This window comes from Entelurus aequoreus, linkage group LG08 (genome assembly GCF_033978785.1).
Source record: "Entelurus aequoreus isolate RoL-2023_Sb linkage group LG08, RoL_Eaeq_v1.1, whole genome shotgun sequence".
NCBI classification, from domain to species: domain Eukaryota; kingdom Metazoa; phylum Chordata; class Actinopteri; order Syngnathiformes; family Syngnathidae; genus Entelurus; species Entelurus aequoreus.
This window is the reverse complement of record NC_084738.1, coordinates 12,352,546-12,373,933: the sequence shown is the minus strand read 5'-3', so window position 1 is coordinate 12,373,933 and position 21,388 is coordinate 12,352,546. Positions and strand designations below refer to the sequence as shown.

The 21,388-nt window shown below is 41.7% G+C and overlaps 1 protein-coding gene across 21 annotated transcripts in view; it reads right to left on the bottom strand.

Annotated features, from left to right (window-relative positions):
- tcf7l2 (transcription factor 7 like 2) overlaps positions 1–21,388 on the bottom strand; it is a 210,758-nt gene that overhangs the window by 36,526 nt on the left and 152,844 nt on the right. For all 21 annotated transcript variants that reach the window (XM_062055569.1, XM_062055571.1, XM_062055575.1 and 18 more), the window contains 3 exons: positions 11,284–11,416; positions 7,469–7,571; positions 346–432 (listed from right to left, as the gene is read on the bottom strand). In XM_062055569.1, the coding sequence (XP_061911553.1) occupies positions 346–432; positions 7,469–7,571; positions 11,284–11,416 (323 nt within the window). The remainder of the gene's footprint in view (positions 1–345; positions 433–7,468; positions 7,572–11,283; positions 11,417–21,388) is intronic.

The following is a 21,388-nucleotide window of genomic DNA, read 5'->3' as shown; positions in this document are numbered from 1 at the left end:
GTCACCAAGCTAAGTGGGGTTTTTTTGTTGTTGTTGTAAAGTGCCGCTGTGTATATTTATCTGTCTGGTGCAGCAAGGACACAGCACTGCTGCTTGACGTGCAGCGGGGGCTAAATGTTCTTCAGGGGCCTCATTAGAAAAAATAAATAGAATTAATATTTGAGCACCCTCCCTCGCTGGAGGTTTGGCCTTTTGAATAAAGACAGGAAGGCGTCCTTAAGGGAGAACTTGGAGCACCAGTCAAAAGTTAAGTTGAGTGTGTGTGTGTGTGTGTGTGTGTGTGTGTGTGTGTGTGTGTGTGTGTGTGTGTGTGTGTGTGTGTTCAGTGCCAAGGGCTCAGCTCACCTTGACATGGATGCGTTGACAGTGAGCGCAGTTGGGTAGGGGTGTCTAAAACCCCCTGTTGTGATTGGATAAACAGGTTGACCTTGCCTGTGAAGAAGGGGGAAGAAGAAAGGTAAGGAAACAAGGTTGATGGAAGAGGAAGGTAAGAACCCCCTCCGGTCCGTCTGCCCCCGCCGCCGCCTTTTATTCTCATTTGATCAGGACAAAAATCCAGGGGATTGCAGAGCGCACATCAAAGCCCGGAGAAACTCTCAACAATTTGAACGCCACAAATCTTGATAGCAACGGCTAATTAAATTTCATAACCCTTCGCAGAGCGGGCGCAGACCCCCAGCCCCCTCCCAGCCCCCAGAGCTGGAACTAGGTGTTTTGTTGTGATAATTAAAGACGAAGTGCGGTTCTCTTTAAATGGAGCCATCACGCTAATTGAGGTCTACACATCCAAAGACAAACAATAATGAATGTAAATTTATACCAAAATAAAGTGCGGCGAATCAAAGGGGCGCAGCGGCTGCGCTCGGGGGCCCTTTCTCGGTATTTAGATTGCGGTGAGAAAAACATTAAATTAACAGAGCTTAATTTGTAGCCTTTTGTCATATTAACAAGTGTTGACAAGAGTTACCCAGGGAGAGTCCCCGTGCGGGATTGTGGGTAAAACGCGGGCAATCACGCTTCTTTACTCTAATTTGACCCTACAGAGACGTGCTCAATAGTATTATGGAGGAAGTCGGGATTCAGCGGTCGAGAAATGAGCAAAGTTAGGAATAAAGGGTCATAAATAGTCGTCCCTCGCTACAGCGCGCTTCAAATATTGCTGCTTCACAACATTGCTGATTTTTTTCTCTCCATATTCTATAAAATGTTTGCCCTAAATTAAGCATTTCCAAGCATAAAAATGGCTAAATGAAGTAAAAATATCAATACTACAGTAGATTTGGCCACTTAAGAGAGCAAAACCAATCAGAGTGCGCTGTTGAGTATCGTGGCCACTGATTGGCTAAGCCTCCGAAAGCATTACTATATTACATTAAAGAGTGTAAAGGTTCCAGTTTCAAGTTCAAGTTTATTATTCTTCGGTCAATCGTCAACAAAATAAACAAACAGTTGTACATTCATAAATTGAAAATGAAAACGTTGCAGACCGAAAGGGTTTAGGCTGAAGTTGAACACTTATTGCGCCTAACCCTATAAACAATGTCAAGTACAAAATAAACTTCCGAAAATTATTAAATGTCCTTTGTACAACATATTATAAATACACATTATACATAACATAAACACAATTCAATTATATACACAGTAAAGGCATGTTGAAATATATTGTAGACATGTTAAACCTCTGTACCAATGTATATACTATATACAAACAATTGTACTTCCATTATTATTTATAACCCACATTTAGTATTTGAATTAACATTGATCATAGTATTAACTACTGTGTTGATTCAAGAGTGATATATTTTTGCAAGACATTAGTCTTAAAGTGTTTTGTAAATGTGTGAATAGAACTGGAACATTTTAAGGAATTATCCAAGCTGTTCCAAAGTTGAACCCCCCTGACAGAAACACATCTACTTTTTAAGCTTGTTCTTATCTTAGCTTTCTGGAAGACAGCTGAACCTCTGAGGTCATAGGGATTCTCTCTGGGTTCAAACCTCTCCTGTAGACACCGAGGCAGCATGTGGTTATGAGCTTTGTACGTCACAATAGCAGCGTTGAGGTCAACAAGATCGTGCAGTTTTAATGTTTTTAATTTAATAAACAGAGCATTGGGTTGGTCATGACAATCTGCATAATTTACAATTCTAATCGCTTTCTTTTGAAGTAAGAATATAGATTTAATGTTTGTTTTGTAATTGTTACCCCAGATTTTGACACAATAATTAAGATAAGGGACTACAAAATAATTATATAACATGATAAGAGCCTTTTGATTTACGGAGTTTTTGATTTTATGTAACGTAGCAATATTTTTTGCCATCTTTGTCTTAAGTATATTTATGTGCAGTTTCCAATTTAATTTATCATCTATATGGATTCCCAAAAATGTTGTTGAATACACCCTTTCTATCTCCATATCATCAATTCTTATATGACACTGTTTGTTATTTTTCCTATTTCCAAAAATTATATATTTTGTTTTATTTAGGTTGATTGATAGTTTATTGGCATCAAACCATTGCTTTAGTATGTGGAGTTCACTCTCTGCAGTCCCTAAGAGTTGGCCAAGGTCTTGCCCAGAACAGTACAGACTTCAGCAAAGAGAATACATTTGAGTTTTTTTAAAAGATTTTACAGATATCATTAATGTACAATAAAAACAATTTTGGTCCCAGTACAGAACCTTGGGGTACTCCATGTGTTATAATCTTTTTATCTGAATCTACATTATTCATATGCACGTACTGTTCTTTGCCACCAAGATAACTCTTCAACCAATCATGAAAGGTGACTAAAGGGTGTTTTTTGTGTCTAGAGGGCTCTCATAATATTGAAAGACGTTTCCAGGTCATAAATAGGTTATTTATGCTCTCGTTGTGAAAATATTCCATTTATAATTAATGATTCCTACTTTGCGGAAATTTATTTATCACGATTATCGGAACCAATATAAACGAGGGAAGACTATACTCCTTTACAGGGGACATTTGTTTTTTGTGTCCTGAAATGTGTAACAAAAACAATGTCCGATGCAGTGGACACTAGTACTAAGTAGGATATTGAGGGTGTAGCGGTTCATGTCTTTGTAATCGGATATTTTTAAGAAAAGTACAGAAGAGTACCGAGTTCCCACAGGGAAAACATTAAAAGGGGTCATATTATGATTTTTTTGGTCTATTTTTAAAACATTAATTTTGGTCTAAATAACATGTAATGATGGTTCTTTGTAAAACAAAATCTATGCACATTTTTTACCAGACCTATTTGTAAGCCATGTCTTTACTCCCTTTGAATACAAGCTGTTTTTGAGAGGCAGAGTTGTTAAATGCAAATGAACCCCTCCTCACCACACCCACTCATGCCTAGTCAGCATTCGCCCCCCCAACCCCACAGAAGTGTTTTGTAGTCTTTTAGCTTTCTTGCTTTTATAGTGCACTTTGGACATCGATGACCGGCACCGGCCATCTGTTTTGAGTGACTTTCACTAAAACACGACATCTCAGATGATATAGCGGGATCACCATGTTTTATTGTTGGTGTGATAAGGAGACTATGCGGTCGGACAAGAGGGATTTAGACGCCAGGCTGCTGGTCTGTAACTATACACTAAGGTCTGTATCTCTCCAATGCTAAATATCCATGTGTTTATTGACAATAAAATGCTTCTTTATTCTATATAATTGTAATACTTTCACTGCTGCTGCTTTAAACATTAGTAAACAATGGAGGGTCGAGCTGGCTACAGTAAACCACGCTACGAGCGACATCGCGAATGTAATAACAGATTATAATACTAACTGGTCCATTGACAAACACAGTAGGCACTGATCCAATTAATATTACTTTTTAGGAAAATCATTCTTAATTTTGCCAGTGGACAGTAGGGATGTCCCGATCCAGGTTTTTGCACTTCCGATCCGATACGAATACTGGCCGAGCATGTATTAAAGTTTAAAGTTATTTAGCCTACTTAGTTGTCGGATTCATGTTGAAAAGGGTTACTAGCCAGCTGAATTAGGTGAGTTTGAATAATACACAATGGAGATGTTGACGTGCGGAGTTTCAAACACTCTTCATTTTCTAGCAGGGGACTTTTCAAATGATGCTACATATTAGCAGTAATGCTACTTTTTACAGCAACACTTTTGACCCACACTTGTTATTGCGGTTGTCTGTTCGACATATTCCCACTTGAAGCCAAACCACCGCCAGACGATGGACCCCCTGCTGTTTTTCTTGGGAATCCATTCATTCTTCCTTCATTATTACCGCTCACACGGCTACGCTAGCATCACAGCTAACGTTAGCCGTGCTGCTACCTCTCCGCTGGGAGAGTATGTGACGTATGACGTGACAGTATGTGACGTGTGTAAGAAGGTGCGCTTGCTGTCTGTGAGAAGCAGACACAAGAAGGAGCGGGAAGAGCCTGTCGTGGAATGCCGGCAGCTAAAAGCAACTGCGTGAGAACGTATACTCGAATATCACGATGTAGTCATTTTCTATATCGCACAGAGACAGCTGACATTTTTTACCGGTAACTTTTAATTCACATGGCCGTCTTAACCGGTTAGGACACAGACCTGTGGATGTGTTGAAAGTGTGCTGGGAAATGCGGAACGGAAATTAGGGAGCAGCAGAAAAGTGGAATGTATTATTTAAATCGGTGCGTTGGAAAACACGGACCGTAATTTTAAAAAAAACTGGATCTGGATCGGCATTTTCCCATGCTTTGCCGATACGCATTTTATGGCAAATATCGGCGGCCGATCCGATCCAAATATCGGATCGGGACATCCCTAGTGGACAGTGATGCTATTGTCACAGTAGAAGGCTAAGTTAGCTACACAACAACTTGAGCTAACATTGCTAATGTATCATTCACACATTTCTAACCTACTGTTATTACTTCATTGTCTCCTCCATAACTATAAATAGTAGTCACCGAGCCCGCCATTGAAAGTATTTTTTCTTTCTTTCGGAAAATCAATTTAGGTCTGTCTGAGGGCTTATATTTGCACACACTCGAAGCAACTTCTTGACAGATGAAGGCACATTGCCACGATTTTTAAAAGTTAAAATTTAGTTAAAACCTTTTACTTCAAATGATGCTGAAAGTCAGTGTAGGGACTTGCGTTGGTTAAAGCAAACAAACAACAGAGCACTTTCCTTCAATGGGTTTCGACGTCGACATGATTGTTGTAGCACAGCCGGTTTTACATAAATACAAATTGGCTGACTCAAGGAAGGATGTTAGGGTAAATGTCTACCATATATAGATCATCCGCTGACGTCACACTTGAACACAATTTCAAAAGGACCGTTTGGAGGAAGTATGAAGGAAGACAAGATTGTTTTCAAAAATATGTACGCAATGACTCCACGGTTTGATTTCAAATTTTCAGTAGTTATGTCGATCTCAAATACACAGAAGCAGGCACCAATAGATGAGAAAAATGAGGTCTCCTTTAAGTGAGGGACAAGAAGTGTAACTGTCTCGTGTCTACTCTGTAAACAAAGCAATGGGCTAGCGGGAGTCATGGCTATCCAAAGTACCAATGAAAATCAATCGGTCAATCAAAGTTTATTTATAAAGCTCTAAATCACGAGTGTCTCAAAGGGCTGCACAAGCCACAACGACATCCTCGGCTTGGACCCCAAAGCCAGAGCTGTGTGTGTCTAAAACTTTTTCCATAGTGCTGTCAAATGATTTTGACAGCACTATGGACATATTTTGATTTTGTAATCATGATTAATCACTTTTGAATTTGGATTAATCACGATTAATCCCAGGTTATACCTCACTTGCATAATTCAAATTAACTTTAAAAAGACCCCTATATTTGGACCCAAATGCAATTTACTTGTCAGAATGTCATACAGGATTTTTTTTAAAAATATGTTACTTGAATGCACTACATTTATTTGCTCAAAACTTGGTAACAGCTTTATTTAAAGTACCGTGCGGGTGGATTTTGAAGCAAAACATGCGAGCAAGCACACCAGTCGGCGTGTCCTCATTCATATTTGCACTGACCAATGCATTGACCTGATCAATGACCGTATAACAATCCACTTTCAGGTAACCATCCTCAGTTAAGGTTATATTGTGTGATTAATCTGCGTATTACATGATTAACACGATAATGTTTTGTGATCAATCACGAGTTAAGTTGTTATTTTTGACAGCCCTAGTTTTGAATTTTATTTATTAAAGGCCTACTGAAATGAATTTTTTTTTATTTAAATGGGAATAGCAGATCCATTCTATGTGTCATACTTGATCATTTCGCGATATTGCCATATTTTTGCTGAAAGCATTTAGTAGAGAAAATCGACGATAAAGTTCGCAACTTTTGCTCGCTGATAAAAAAGCCTTGCCTGTACCGGAAGTAGCGTGACGTCACAGGAGGTAATATTCCTCACATATTTCCTTTGTTTACAATGGAGCGAGAGAGATTCGGAGCGACAAAGCGACGATTACCCCATTAATTTGAGCGAGGATGAAAGATTCGTGGATGAGGAACCTTAGAGTGAAGAACGAGAGGCAGTGCAGGACGTGTCTTTTTTCGCTCTGACCGTAACTTAGGTACAAGCTGGCTCATTGGATTTCTATTGTGGATCACGGATTTGTATTTTAAACCACCTCGGATACTATATCCTCTTGAAAATGAGAGTCGAGCACGCGAAATGGACATTCACAGTGACTTTTATCTCCACGACAATACATCGGTGACACACTTAGCTACTGAGCTAACGTGATAGCATCGTTCTCAAATGCAGATAGAAACAAAATACATAAATCCCTGACTGGAAGGACAGACAGAAGATCAACAATACTATTAAACCATGTACATGTAACTACACGGTTACTAATTCTCAGCCTGGTAAAGCTTAACAATGCTGTTGCTGATGACGCTAAGGCTAACATAGCAACCGGACCTCACAGGGCTATGACGTTCTTCTTTGCAGCCTCCATTGTTCATTAAACAAATTGCAAAAGATTCACCAACACAGATGTCCAGAATACTGTGGAATTATGAAATGAAAATAGAGCTTTTTCTACGTCCTCGTGACGTCACACGCATACGTCAGCATAATAAAACGTTTTTAACCGGAAGTGTGGCGGGAAATTTAAAATTGCACTTTATAAGTTAACCCGGCCGTATTGGCATGTGTTGCAATGTTAAGATTTCATCATTGATATATAAACTATCAGACTGCGTGGTCGGTAGTAGTGGCTTTCAGTAGGCCTTTAAAGAAATACCTGTGAGCAGTTTCCTTTAAAAATAGAATTAAAGCTTGTCCCGGAACCATTAACTGAAAACCCGAGGTATGGACTAAACCGTGAGCAGGTACAGCCCGACTTCAATTTCATACACAATGCAAACAGTACAACGTAAACGTTTTTCTCATCTATTCTCATAAAAGGACAAAGAGTAAGAAAAAAATGTTTGCTTACTGTGGTACTAACCATCCCAGCGGATGGGGGATCTGGCCTACGGTGCCAGGTGACAGCGGATAATAAGGAGATATATCTGGAGGATGTGGAGGCCTTGGAATTCCTGTGGCAAAAAAAAAAAAAAAAAAAAGACATGAGAAGTGAGGAGGTGGACAGACAAGACGCAAGAATCTTTTGTCACAATTCCGTCTTTGTTGAAAGTGTCGCACATCATAGATGGGAAGAAGAAGACGCGGAGGAAGAGGAGGAGGAAGGCTTGTTGCTTGCTTAATCACACTTCCTGATCAAAGGCCTCGCAAGGCGACAGCGGCACAATGCGTTTGCACGAGGCAGAGGGGGAAGAGGTGAAGAAAGGTGGAACAACACGATTTTTGTCACTTTTTTCCTCAGGAATCGGAAGATTACCGTTATGTAAACTGACGATGGTTTACAAGTTAACAACAGTATAAATACGACTGCGATCACAGAGAGGCGCCTGTCACCAACATCATTGTGTATACATAAAAACACTCCTGGAAACAGGTAGCTGGTATTGCTTAACAACACATTTGTCTAATTTATGCGGATTGGTGACTACTTCAATCGTCTTTCGTGTTCCTCCTTTGATGTAGCGGCATCTATAAAATTGTCTATAACGACATGTCAACATTGAAGCGGGAGAACCACATTTGTCATTATTGTTTGCATTTTGATTCATATTTATTTAGTAAGTTGGTTAGTTTTGCCTCAATATCCTTAAGCATGGACTTGAATAGAGATTGTCCCAAATTTCCGACCACCTGTCATTCCGATAAATCAGTCCACAAAAATTGCAAAAAATGTTCCCGTTGTTGGCACTAGCATTCATTCCTGCTTAATAGCGCTTCAGTAGGCTAATATAGCACAATAGAATATGTCTGAAAAACAAACATGATGTCTAATACGAGACGTTGTATTATTAAAAATCAGAACAATAAACTGTATAAACCGCAGTAAAACTTCCCACAATCAATATTACTATTTTAAATTAAAACCATCGTATAACCGTGATTAATAACACTGACAAACCTACGGACCGATGACACAAGAGTCATTAGAATATTTTTATTACAAAAAGACATTCCCCAATCTAAACCTGTATAAACTAGGGGTGTAACGGTACGTGTATTTGTATTGAACCGTTTCCGTACGGGGGGGTTTGGGTCGGTTTGGAGGTGTACCGAACGAGTTTCCACACGAACATATTAAGCTAAGCTAAAGTCTTAACAAGCTGCTCCGCTTCCTTCTGCCTGTCTCTGTCAGTACTCTACACAGCACCCAGCATTGTCCCACCCACACAACCATCTGATTGGTTACATACAGAGCGGTAACAGCCAATCAGTAGTGCGTACTCAGAGCGCATGTAGTCAGTGCTTAGCGTTTAGCAGGTAAGCATCAAGCCGCGGACTCTCCCCAAATGATAATAAACACCTCCCAGTCAACTACTAGTAACATCACTATGAGCCCGTTGACGTTCTAGAAATATAAACTGCAGCTCAGCTCGCTCGCAGTCCTGGCTTGAGGTGAAGGCTAATTAGCTTTTAGCGTAACGTTAGCTCATTTTGCGGTGTGTCTGTGTGTGTTACGGACAGCAAAGCCCTGTCTGTCTGTTATTTCACTTGACCTTTTTCTGTGTTGATTGAGCTGTGTTGAAGCAGCAAAAAAGGACATTATATTAAATGAAGAGTTTCTGTCTCTGATAGTTGATATAATAATGTAACTGCATCATAAAGCCTACATGAACTCCATGGTGTTCAGGGATGAATAGTCTCTCCTATTGCTATTGTACTATTTTTTCAGCTATAGTTACATTAATCATTAGTAATGGAGCAGCCTAGTTTTGAATGGCAGGGTCCCTGCTATCACATGTTGATAAAAATATAACATTTACATAATAAAAATCAATTACAGGCTTCCTAAATGCTGTAATAAATTAATCATGATGAGTTGACTTGAAACTGTTTAATGTTGCACTTTTTATACGTTCAAGTAAAGTTTTGTCATTTTATTTAATTTTATTTAACAACTTGAGGCAGTTTAATGTGGATTAATGTGGGCAGAATTATTATAGTATTCCCAATGTTAAAAGGATAAAGCCATTGTTTACAAATTTGGTAAATAAATAACCAAAAAATGTATATTTTGTTGTTTTCTTACTGTATCGAAAATAAACCGAACCGTGACCTCTAAACCGAGGTACGTACCGAACCGACATTTTTGTGCACCGTTACACCCCTAGTATAAACACATGATTTTGTTGTGCACATTAAACCTACAGAATATGCTCTCTTAGACAGATCGATCAACACTCGAAGCAATGTGACAACAGGAAGTGAATGTGTGTGACGTCACATAAACTGGACGTAAAGACCCACACACAGTTTTTTCTTTATCATTAAAAAAAACCAACAGAAAACTTATACAAATTTAAACGAAAGAAGATAAACATTATCTAAACACTCAAAAATGATATGGCTCTTAAGTAGCCAGAACATATTTCTTCTGCAAAGAAAGTATACTGTGTGACTATTGATTTATTGTGTTTGATTTTTTAAATAAAACTTAGTTATAATTGTGTATGAGTACTTCTTGAGCACATTCAATAATCGTGATAATTTTGGTGACAATAAACGTGTTATGAAATGTTCATATCGTTACATCCCTCGAACAACACTAGCATTTAAACGGTAGCTTCGAACTTTTAGACAGACATACACTGTACGCCCGATTTAAGTAACAACAGTGCTATATATGTAATAAAGCAGAATAACGAGACAGATTAGAGTAAAGAGAAGCGAATGTTAACTTTGGATGCAAGCAAAGCTATTTGAATCATAGCTAGTTGGGCTAATGCTAACTAGCCCAGCAGGTTAGCAAAAGTCAAGTAAATGCAGAATACGGTGCAAACTACAAATTATCGGGTAAATCATTACACTATTGACTTCCTACATTTTAGGTTATTCAGTGATAATCAAATTTAATACAAAAATACATTTAGTTAAGTCAGCGCAGTTTATAATGTTTATTCTGACAATCTGAATGAAAAAAAATGTTCCGTTTCGTCCTCTTTGCCAACATGGCCGCCTTTTCGCAGTCTGACTAAGCAAAACCTCGATAAAAAAAAACACGTCAGTAATAAAAGCTAGTCAACCAGTCACGAGTGTTGGGAACCTAATAAGTCTCGTTAATTAATTAAGTCTAATTAAGCCGCCCCATTAGGCACTACATTAAACAGCAGCTGGTACATTATTCGGAAGCCCTTGTCAAGGCCAAGGCGGTGTTATTATCTAAAATGCAGACTGGAGACCAACAAAAAGCATTCATTAGTCAGCGAGTGAGGCAAAACAAAACGAGATCAATATGTTTTGGAGTATCGATAGTCCAAAAAATGAAGAAGGTTTTTCGGCCCATTGCTGGTTTTTAATGCAAAAACTGTCCATGTGAAGTGATTTCAGTATTGATTGATTGATTGATTGAGACTTTTATTAGTAGGTTGCACAGTGAAGTACATATTCCGTACAATGGTAACACCCGAATAAGTTTTTCAACTTGTTTAAGTCGGGGTCCACTTAAATTGATTCATGATACAGATATATACTATCATATATACTATCATCATAATACAGTCATCACACAAGATAATCACAATGAATTATTTACATTATGTACAATCAGGGGAGGAAGGGGGGGGGGGAGTAGGATATGGACATCAAGTAGAGGACATAGAGAGAGAGAGAGAGAGAGAGAGAGAGAGTATGCAAGTGTTGACTTCCCAATACTGAAGTCCAGACACGTACCTGTTTTGGGGTCCACGTCTGTCTGTAGGTGTGGGGGTGGGTTCCCTGGTGTGAAGTGCTCATTGCTGTAGGTGATCAGAGGTGTGAGAGGGTGCACGTGGTGAGGGTGCTGAACCACTGGAACCTTATTAGACTGCGAAAGACAAGAGAAAACAAGAGGCAAGGGTTAATATCTGGGGAGAACGAGAGAGAGACTCCGCAAATAAGAAGTATCATATTCCGGGTGTTCTCCCGGCGCCAAACCACTGAGCTTCAGTGAAAACGGTGCGGTTTGTAATTAAAAACACTTTTCTGTGGTGTCACCCTGGAATCCAGTAACAATCTATGAGGCCCTGGAGGGTTGCCACTGCTCATTTGGGCCCCGCGTGATAAAGCACTTTTTAACCACACTAATCGATCTTCGGCAAACCACCAAAAAGTGAGACAGGGCATGTAAATCCACAGTCATTAACACTTTGCTCTCTCCCTGGGTTTGGTTCTTAGGGACCGGGACTGTATCATGGGGAGAGGAGAGTGGAGGACTAGGCTGAAAATCCATTTTAGCCAAATTACTGCGAGCTATGTAATCTTCTCATTGTGCTCCTAAGTGACACAGCCCAGCCTCTATCCCTTTTTTTCAATTACCCGAAGATTACAGTGGAGCTGGGGGGATGTGTTGCCATGGGCCCCCGCATCCTCCCAGAGTTAACAAGCCCCCCCTCATCACTCCTGGCCTGGGACAGTCCCCCTAGCCACCAGATAACCAGATTAGAGCAGTGTTGTAGATTAGGCTGGTGGCTTTCGCTTCTTTACTCACTCTTTATCCTGCCCTCAGCAGTCAAAGAAGCAGCACTAATCAGGCTTATCATAACATGGATGATATGTTCAAGGGTGGGGGTGATGGCAGAGAGGCGGGGCTGATGCGCTGGTCTCTTATAGGCACTCACATACCCTCATTAGTGACTTAAAGCCATGCAAAAGGAAAAACTGTGGCACATTTCTGGCAGTGGATGCTGTCAGGGGGCGGCTTTCACCCAGGGGCATGTACCAAGGGGGGTGGACAGGGTAGACAGATTGGGGTAAAATGGCCATCTCAAACTAAAGTATGGAGGATCTGGGGTAGGATGTGTGCAAGCCCTCTCCATAGCGGTGGAGAAGTGGGGGAGCGGGATGGTGGGGCATTCCCAATTGCCATGGTCCCAATGAAAGATTAATGAACCCCGCAGAACTCCAGGGAGGCAGCGAGACTCCTGGGACTCATTCACAGCCTCAAACTGAAAAGGCTGTGGAGGAGTGGTGGGTCTGAGAGGGGGGGGGGGACATATATGTGTTTGTAAGGGTTGAATTGGGGGGGGGTTCTCGGTGGAATGGCATTCGTTAGAAAGAAACACAAACCAAGGCGCTGCTGATCTGATCTGCACATCCAGAATAGACGGATGATGGGAAGGGGTGAAAGAAAAAAAAACGGATGATGACAGCTGCCGCATACAGCTGACGAGTCCTGTCGCTCGTGCTCCCTTACCCTCCCTCCCTCTCTTCCTTCACCCCCTAACCTCCTCCCTGGAGTAATGATGTGAAAGAATGTTGTCGATTCTTCATCTGCGCTGTAAAAAGCTTTTTTCGCGTAGATTTGGAGGAAAAGTCTTTTGTCCAGAGGTCTCGGCTATTAAAAGGCCTGAGACCAAACTTAAAGAGGTCTGAAAGAGTTAAAAAAAAAACCCAGTGGATTTCTAGTTTACACCAAGAAGTATGTGGGTTTCGTGCAGGGCTTACTTTGAGGAAAAAGCTAGCGACACTGTGGGTTATACACTGCGAGGGTACCGGGTACCTGAAGGGTAGTATACCCTCTGAAGTACATTGGTTGGTCAACTGAGAATCATCAATCACGTGCAACACATTGACTCAAAAGGAAAGGAACGCTTGTCTTCTTGCCATACCTAAAGGAAAGTGTTTACTTTCCCTTTCCATGCAAAAATCCACTCTGGTTGTCAAAGATGCATACCCCGGTGGTCCCTGAAAGAAGAAGGCCTTGGCTCCTCCTCTGTGGCCGAAAAACTCTCGTGTTTGTCCGCTTCAACACCAACAAGGCGCCAGCAGACAAAAGCAGGCAACGTGGGAGGCTTCTCCACAAAGATAGAAAAAAAAAAAAATGCTTCCTGTCCGTTTCCACCCCCGCTAAGTAGCATCCTTCACCACAACAAACAAATATAGCATCAGACAATACCATTTGTCCAGCAAAGTATGCCGAAAATTTTCAAGCCTCCAAAAAGACATTCACAAGACCCTGAAGACAGTTTGAGAGTACGCATGCGTCCATCAATGAATGCGCAGACTTCACTCTTTGTCCAGGACACACAGGGCGCCTGCCTGCCTGCTGCTGCGGCGTAAGGAAGGCAACACGCTTGAGTGCAAGCGTGGGATTTGCCACCTCTTGTTCTGTGACTGATATGGCCACTGGTGCTGTTTATTCACCGCTCTATTCCTACTTCCAGCTGTGAGCCTTATATGACTTGAACACTCACTTTTTCAAGCCCGGTTTCCACTAAGCACTGTAGCACTTTCTGGGGTCCTACCATTCCCAACCATGGCGAGCAGAAGTGTACAAACTTAAAATTCATAGCAATTAATCTATTTTGAAATGAATGCCAAATTGATAGCAGTAAAGTTAGTAAGTAAGTAAGTAAGTACATTTTATTTATAAAGCGCTTTTCAGATAAAATCACAAAGCGCTGTACAAAACATAGGTGAAGTAAAACAATTCAATGAAAGCAACAAGGGCAACATCATATAAATGATACAAAGTGGATTAAAATTGATAGTTTGAGGTGCATTAACTAAAAGCTTTACTAAAAAGAGAAGTTTTCAAATGTTTCTTAAAAGTTTCAACACAGTCAAGATCACGGAGGGACTGGTGCAAAGAGTTCCAGAGTCTGGGAGCTATAGCCTGGAATGCCAGGTCTCCACGTGGTTTTAGAAGACGCTGGCCTGAAGACCGTAGCTGCGCCTGAAGAGTAGGGGCATAGCAAGTCAGTGATGTACTGAGGGGCCCCACCATGCTACGCACGGAATGTCAGGACTAAAATCTTAAACTCAATGCGGAATTTAACTGGAAGCCAATGAAGACTGGATACATCTGGGAATATGGGCTGTTCTGGGTGCATCGGTCAAAAGTCTGGCAGCCGCATCGTGTACAGTCTGAAGTCTCTTTAGGGTTGACTTGTTGAAGAGAGTGAAAAGAGGATTGCAATAGTCAATGCGAGACGAAATGAACGCGTGAATGATCATTTCGAGATCCAAACAAATTTCTCACTTTAGAAATATTTCTGAGATGACAAAAACAGTTTTTGGTCAGTTGACGACAGTGACCCTCCAAAGTCATGGACTGATCTAACACAACCCCAAGGTTTCTGAGGCTGCTTTTAACAGATGCACCCAGAGCACCAAGGGAGGTCTTGATCAAAATTAATAAATGACTGTTAAAAAAATATTCCGTGGGAAGTAGTCAAATCAATGTGCGGCTTCTAGTCAGACCTCCTGGAGGTGTGTCACTAGAGGAGTGACGGAGTGAGACTATAGGCTGTAAAGACCGATGTGGATGTTCTGGACAGGAACGAGCTGTTGGCCTTGCGTTTCCGCCTAGTGGCACCTCACAGGGCCCTAAATGTGAAGGTGCCAACCTTAGGGGGCTAGGGGATGGCTCTCGGGCCAAGGGAAGAAAAAGGGTGCGTCTACGCTAAAGCTGCCTTTTCTTCTGCTTTATGTCATGGTATGACAACTTGTCACAACAGTCCGCCAGACGCTAATGAGCTGCAAGTGAGGCCAGAGCAGGGATGAGGTTGAGGGATTCAGGGGATGAAGGATGGCATGATGGATTGGGGTTCTCTTAGGCCTCTCACATTCCAGAACAAACTCTACCAGAAGATGTCCCACGTCCAAGACAGAACAAACAAAACAATTAATAATAAATAAATGTCCAAATATGTTTACGCACAATTATTTTTCTCAAGGAGAGCATTCCCTCTGGAGATTTGAGATCATCCACAGCTGGCATGCAAGCCCTCCAAATCAAGCAGACAATCTAAAAGAATACTTAAGGAAGTATCAGTGATGGAATATAAACTGCGGAGACAAATTCAAGTCTTGTTCAAGGCATTCTGCTCAGATTAGGACTCACAAATGATATTTCTCGGTCAATCGGCGTAGGAATGATCCGAAAGTGTCGACTGTGGAGAGGATGCAACTCCGAGGGCCCAAATTGGGGGCTCCGGAGACCCCAGTATGTTTTATTGAACTTAATTATGCACTTTACAGCCTTGACATGCCGACTGTTTGATCAGAGCGCAGAACAAAAATATTATGTGGGCCAGAGCCTTTGCTCCTCCTACCCTCTGCCGCCCCCCCGTCCTCACGTTCCCTTCGCTATACGCGCTCAGGTCGCTCGTCAGCACTCATTTTTCCCGCTTCTCACGTCTTTGATAGTCGGCACATCAAATGGAATGGCAGAGAGGACATGTTCTGATGTGTCACACATAAATAAAGCTGCGCACAAGTAGCTTAAATATGAAGTGCTATTTGGTGGAAGTGTTGACAAATTGACTCCGGGGCGCCGGTGTGTTAAAGCTCTCTCTCCATTCGTCTTTTCAACATAAACAGCCTCTTGAGCTCTCGCACCTGAGTTAAACGGGCGTCTCTGAGAGGTGATATTGTGTGGATACGGCAGTGAAGAGCGCGAGTGAATTCCGCCTTTTGAAATGCAATCAGACTGCGCAGAATTTCACTTGAAAGGCTGGCAATCAAGAGTTTGAATTGGGCGCCGACAAAAGAATATGTTAAGCTGTCAGGTTCTTTTTTTTTTTTATGTACATTTCATGCATAAGACATGATCAAATACGGTTTTGTCAGGTAAATAACATCGCAACATCGCTTTTTAAATGTGCGAGACGCAAATTAGTATGTGTACGTTGTCACATAAAGCACCGTACAAACATTTTAAAAGAGGGTGACCGCCCCCCCTTCCGAACATCCCCCAACCTGTCAGATGAGTGCTAAAAACGAGAGCGCTCACCTATCTGCTCAGGTTGAGATGCCAGTAGCCCACCCCCAGGACTACCAACTCAGCTCCTGTCTCCTCTGACCCAGCCAGAGATCCATCCCGCGGGTACATGACCCCACCACCCCCTACTCCCACCCGAGCCATCCCCTATGCGGCTCTCTTGTAGGTAAACTTTATCTCTGTTTTTACTCTCGCTGACGGTTAACCATTGTTCCCCAAGGGCGTTAGTCATTTGAGCGGACCCCCATCAGGGTCTGCGGCCTACCTCTCACAAGACCACCCCACTCCCTGTTACCAGTCACCTTATCCAACCGTCAAGTAAATAATATTGCAACCAGGCGTTTATAATTTTACATCATTATGTACAACACACAAGTGATCATCCACCCTTTAACCGGCCCCCAACATGCCAGAAAGGTGCTAACAAGGGGGAGCAGCTTTACCCATTCAGCTGCTCAGATTGAGATGCCAGCAGCCCACCCTGAAGGCTCTTGTCTCCTCCAACCCGGCCGGAGATCCATCCAACGTTTACATGACCTCCCACCCCAGCCACCCCCTATCCTGCGGAGAAGCTCCGTTTCTGGCGCCCCGCTTCCCTCCTGTGTGGGTGAACTTGACTGTTTTTACACTCGCCGACGGCTGACCATTGCTCCCAAGGGTGTTAGTCATTTGAGCAGCTCCCCAAGCAGGGTCTGCGGCCTACCTCTCCTCAGACCCCGCCACCCCCCCCTCCTCTGCTACCGGGCGCCTCATCCATCCGTCACTTTTTAACCACAGCTTTTCCACTGGAAAGTTTTGATGCCGGTCACAAGAAGTGAGGGGGGAAAAAATGACCGAGGGGTATCTTATACATTAATACACAAAAAAGACCATGCTGTAAGTGTTGGGGAGGGGGTTCCTCGGTGCCTCCGGGATGCCCAGAGACCAACCGGCAGCGTGAAAAGGTCCGGCTACAAGGTAAAATACACAACATGATGCAAAAAGGCAGGTCGGTCGCCACTTTTTCCTCAAGAAAAACTCTGACAATCCTTTATTTCTTTAAGTTTTACTTATCCAAAATGCCTCAAGAGCCCCCTTCACCCTCCGAACTTCATCTAATCCAAACTTTACCTACTATAGTAAAGAAAAAAAATACACAAATTAAAGGTCTCTAGAAAAATACACAAAATATGTAATAATAATAATAATAATAATAATAATAATAACAAAAGAGTATTCAGAATGTAATGATAAATTAATTTTGGGAAACCAAATAATAAACTGGACTATTTATGACATTAAAACTTTTTTTGGTTATTACACATTTTCCACATTTTTAATGATCGAACCCCTGAAAGAAGCGTAACCATGATGCTCACAAATTAAATATTTATAGAATAAATTATTTAAATGTGTGCACTGTATTTCTCCCTCCAAAACATATATAGTCATACACTGATAATTAGGATTAAGCTAGAAATGTACATTTATTAATGCTGGCAATGGATGCATTAATTATTTAGATTCAAGGAGAAAAGGGCGTTATTCGTTTTGGACACAGCTAATTAACTTTTAATTAATTTCTTCTTTTGCAAACTTAAAAAAAAAAAAAAAAAAAAAAAAAAAGGAAATTGTTGCGAGCATCCAACACCGCACCAGGCCTCGGGCATCCTTCTCCAGAGGCCCCAAAAAAACCAAAACAAAGCCCAGGGAATGCCCTTTTCTGCACAATAGCATGGGGGGGGGGGGCTTTGACAAGTAAAAGAGCCCCCTGACAAGGCGGTGGCTAATTGCCTGCCCTCCCCTCCATTCAGCCGGGGCCCGCCACGCTCCCGCTCCCACCTTTTGTCCCACGTGCGCTTTCTTAAGTGATGGACAGCTTGCGATCGCCACAATGGCGTAAACAAAAACAACACAACAACAAAAAAAAATTAGGGAGGGGTGATGCGGGCGGGGATATTTTTCACGGTAACTGATGACCCAAAGAAAACACTTGAAAAGCGGAAAAAGTCAGCAAAACTTTAACAAAGCAGAACATCAATCCATTTTTTTTAACACTTTAGGGGTCACGAGTGGTCGCTGGAGCCTATCTCAGCTGCATTCGGGCGGAAGGCGGTGTACACCATGGACAAGTCGCCACCTCATCACAGGGCCAACACAGATAGACAACATTTACGTTCACACACTAGGGTCAATTTAGTGTTGCCAATCAACCTATCCCCAGGTGCTTGTCTTTGGAGGTGGGAGGAAGCCGGAGTACCCGGAGGGAACCCACGCAGTTACGGGGAGAACATGCAAACTCCACACAGAAAGATCCCGAGCGCAGGATCGAACCCAGGACCTTCGTATTGTGAGGCAGACGCACTAACCCCTCCTCCACCGTGCTGCCCCAAAGCATAACAAACACCCGTTTATTCACAATTAGCTCGTTTTAAAGAAACGGGCATGTTGATATGTGCATGTAACTTTGGTGGGAAAAAAAAAAATTAAATATGGACAGTAAAAAAAAAAAAAAAATTTTAAATCAATAAATTTGTAAAAGATTTTGTCAATTCACACATAATTTTGGGTTATTTAAAAATAATCATATTCACCTTAAAAAATACAAAACTGAAAATATTGCTTCATGTTGAAACAGCGAGATAGTGACAATCCATCTAAATGATTAGAATATTAGTACTAATTGAGTGCGTGTTAAATGAACAGAATTGATAGCGTCATTCATTCCAATTGTATTCCATTGTTAAAGACAAAGCAGTAATGCCTTAGAATAATACCACAGAGGTGTCAGGACAAAGCAATCAAACACTACCTTTCATTATCCAAATTGTCAATCTGTCACTTAGCAACATAAGTGTTATAAATTGCCCAGCCTGCAGAAACAGCCAGAAATAAAAGCGGTTCCTCGCGTAATATTTCAAGCCGAGCAAGCAAGTATTACTGAAAAGCAAGTTTCAATTAAAAAACAAAAAAAGCCTTACCATTTAAAAGAGCTGTATTTGGGATGCTGCTCTCTTCCTGGTTAAAACAAGCATGCTGCCACTCGCGCTCGTGCACAGACTCCAAGCAGACTCCCACCACCATGTCAGCCACTAATCCACTGGGGGGCAGCACCTCGTCTACGGCAGCCCCCTTCGCTAAACGCCCCGATGGGTTAAGCCGATAAGAGAAGGAAGGGGCCGGCGGAAAAAGCCAGCCAAGGAACGCCGGAAAAGCCTCGGAGGCAGCGGTAGCCTTCCAGATTCCGGCTGCGGCGCTCCGTCTCCGCGTCCGCCCGGGTTCCCTTCTCCTCTCTCCCCCTCGCACATCTTCACCATATCCCCCCCCCCCCCCCTTCACCTAATAAGCCTCTTTTGTGTCCTCTTTCTTTGATAAGGAACAAGAAGAGAAGAGCCGCTTTCACTCACCGGCTTGGCAGACATAAGGCGAGTGGAGTGGCGTCTTTAGGAGTTGCCCTAACTTGGCTAAACTCAAGCAGCGGGGTGTCCGCCGTCATGTCATTAATCCCCCCCGCTACAAAAAAAGAAAAAGAAGCAGCGAGCCACGCTCCATTCGCCGCCAGTCACACTAAATTAAAAAGCACAAAAATGAAGAACGCAGGGGAAGGAAAAAAAAAAGCATTTTGACTTTCCGCGGAGAGAAGCGTCGCCGACGGGGCGGACAAAAGCTGGGGTTTGGCAGCAAAAAGAGCCGAGTGTGGCATTGCAGCGTGGAGTCGGAGCCAAACAACGGCCGCTAAAAAACAAAAGCAAATAAATGCAAACAAGCGCTCGGTCAGGCGAAGGAAAAAACGTCCGGCGGCCAACTGGCGGCTGGAAGAGAAGGAAGCCCACTCTTAAAGCCGTGATCCGAGCGCGCAGCCACGATACCACCGCTGTGCGCCTTTCAACCGCCGCAGATAAAAAATGACTATTGATCTTCAAATGGTGATAATTGAAAAGATCAAAAAGATTAAACAAACAACAGCAAACAACGCGAGGAGGGGAGAAAAAAAGAAGGCAAGAATGCGCTGACTTACCATCTTTTGTTGCCAGTTTTGGTTGAAATAAAAAAAAAATGGTTCTCAAAGAAGACGCGGCAGCAGCAGCATTGAAGGTGTCAAATTTGTCCTCGCCGCCTCTTGATCGTATTACTTCCACCGTCCTGCTTTCCAATGCGTCTGAACTTTTTCCCTTTCTCTTTTATTTTGTTTGTGCTACCTAGCCCTTTTTTCCCCCCCTGCTTAAAGACTTTAAAAAGCCCGGCGCTCACTAAAGCAGCACAAATTATCTCGCCACCTTGCTCAGCTCTGATGCTTTGGCCGCTAACTTTGCAAGGCCCTTTTACTACTGCATCAAAATTAGCATTGTCAAAGCACTTAATGAATATTAATATTGTATTTGTCATTGGGAGCTGGCCCATTGCTGAACTCCAAGTCATCCATCAGGGACAAGATTAAGCACACAATTATTTCTGACTGACAGGGACCAAATCTGGAAGATTCTTTTTTTTTTTTTTTCTTTTTCTTCTTTTCCCCCTCCAACAATTTAAAGAAAAAGACACAACATCATCTTAAGGTACCTCCCATGAGAGCGGGCCACATTAATACACTTTTAATGAAGCAAGCTTTCATGCGGCACGCACAGCAGGATACATCTATACATTTATTTTAACTTATAATTATATTTTTTTTTTTTAAAATAGCCTAACAATTTATTTGTATTCAAAGAAAAAAAATGAAGCAATATTTCCTGCAGCATACATTTATTTCATCTAATTTATTTTTGTTCCTATTTCTTAGTTCATAATTTTTTTTTAAATCTAATAATATCATTGTATTTTTAACAACTAACACACTTTTAATGAAGCAATATTTCCTGCAGCATTAACAGTAGTATACAAAAATATATCTATACATTTATTTTAACTTATAACTATAATTTAATTTTTTTTAAATATTCTAACAATGTATTTTTATTCAAAGAAAAAAAATGAAGTAATATTTCCGGCAGCATACATTTATTTCATCTCATAATAAAAAATGTTCCCCTATTTTTTACTTCATAATTGTAGTTTTAACAAAAATTAAAAAAACTAACACACTTTTAATGAAGC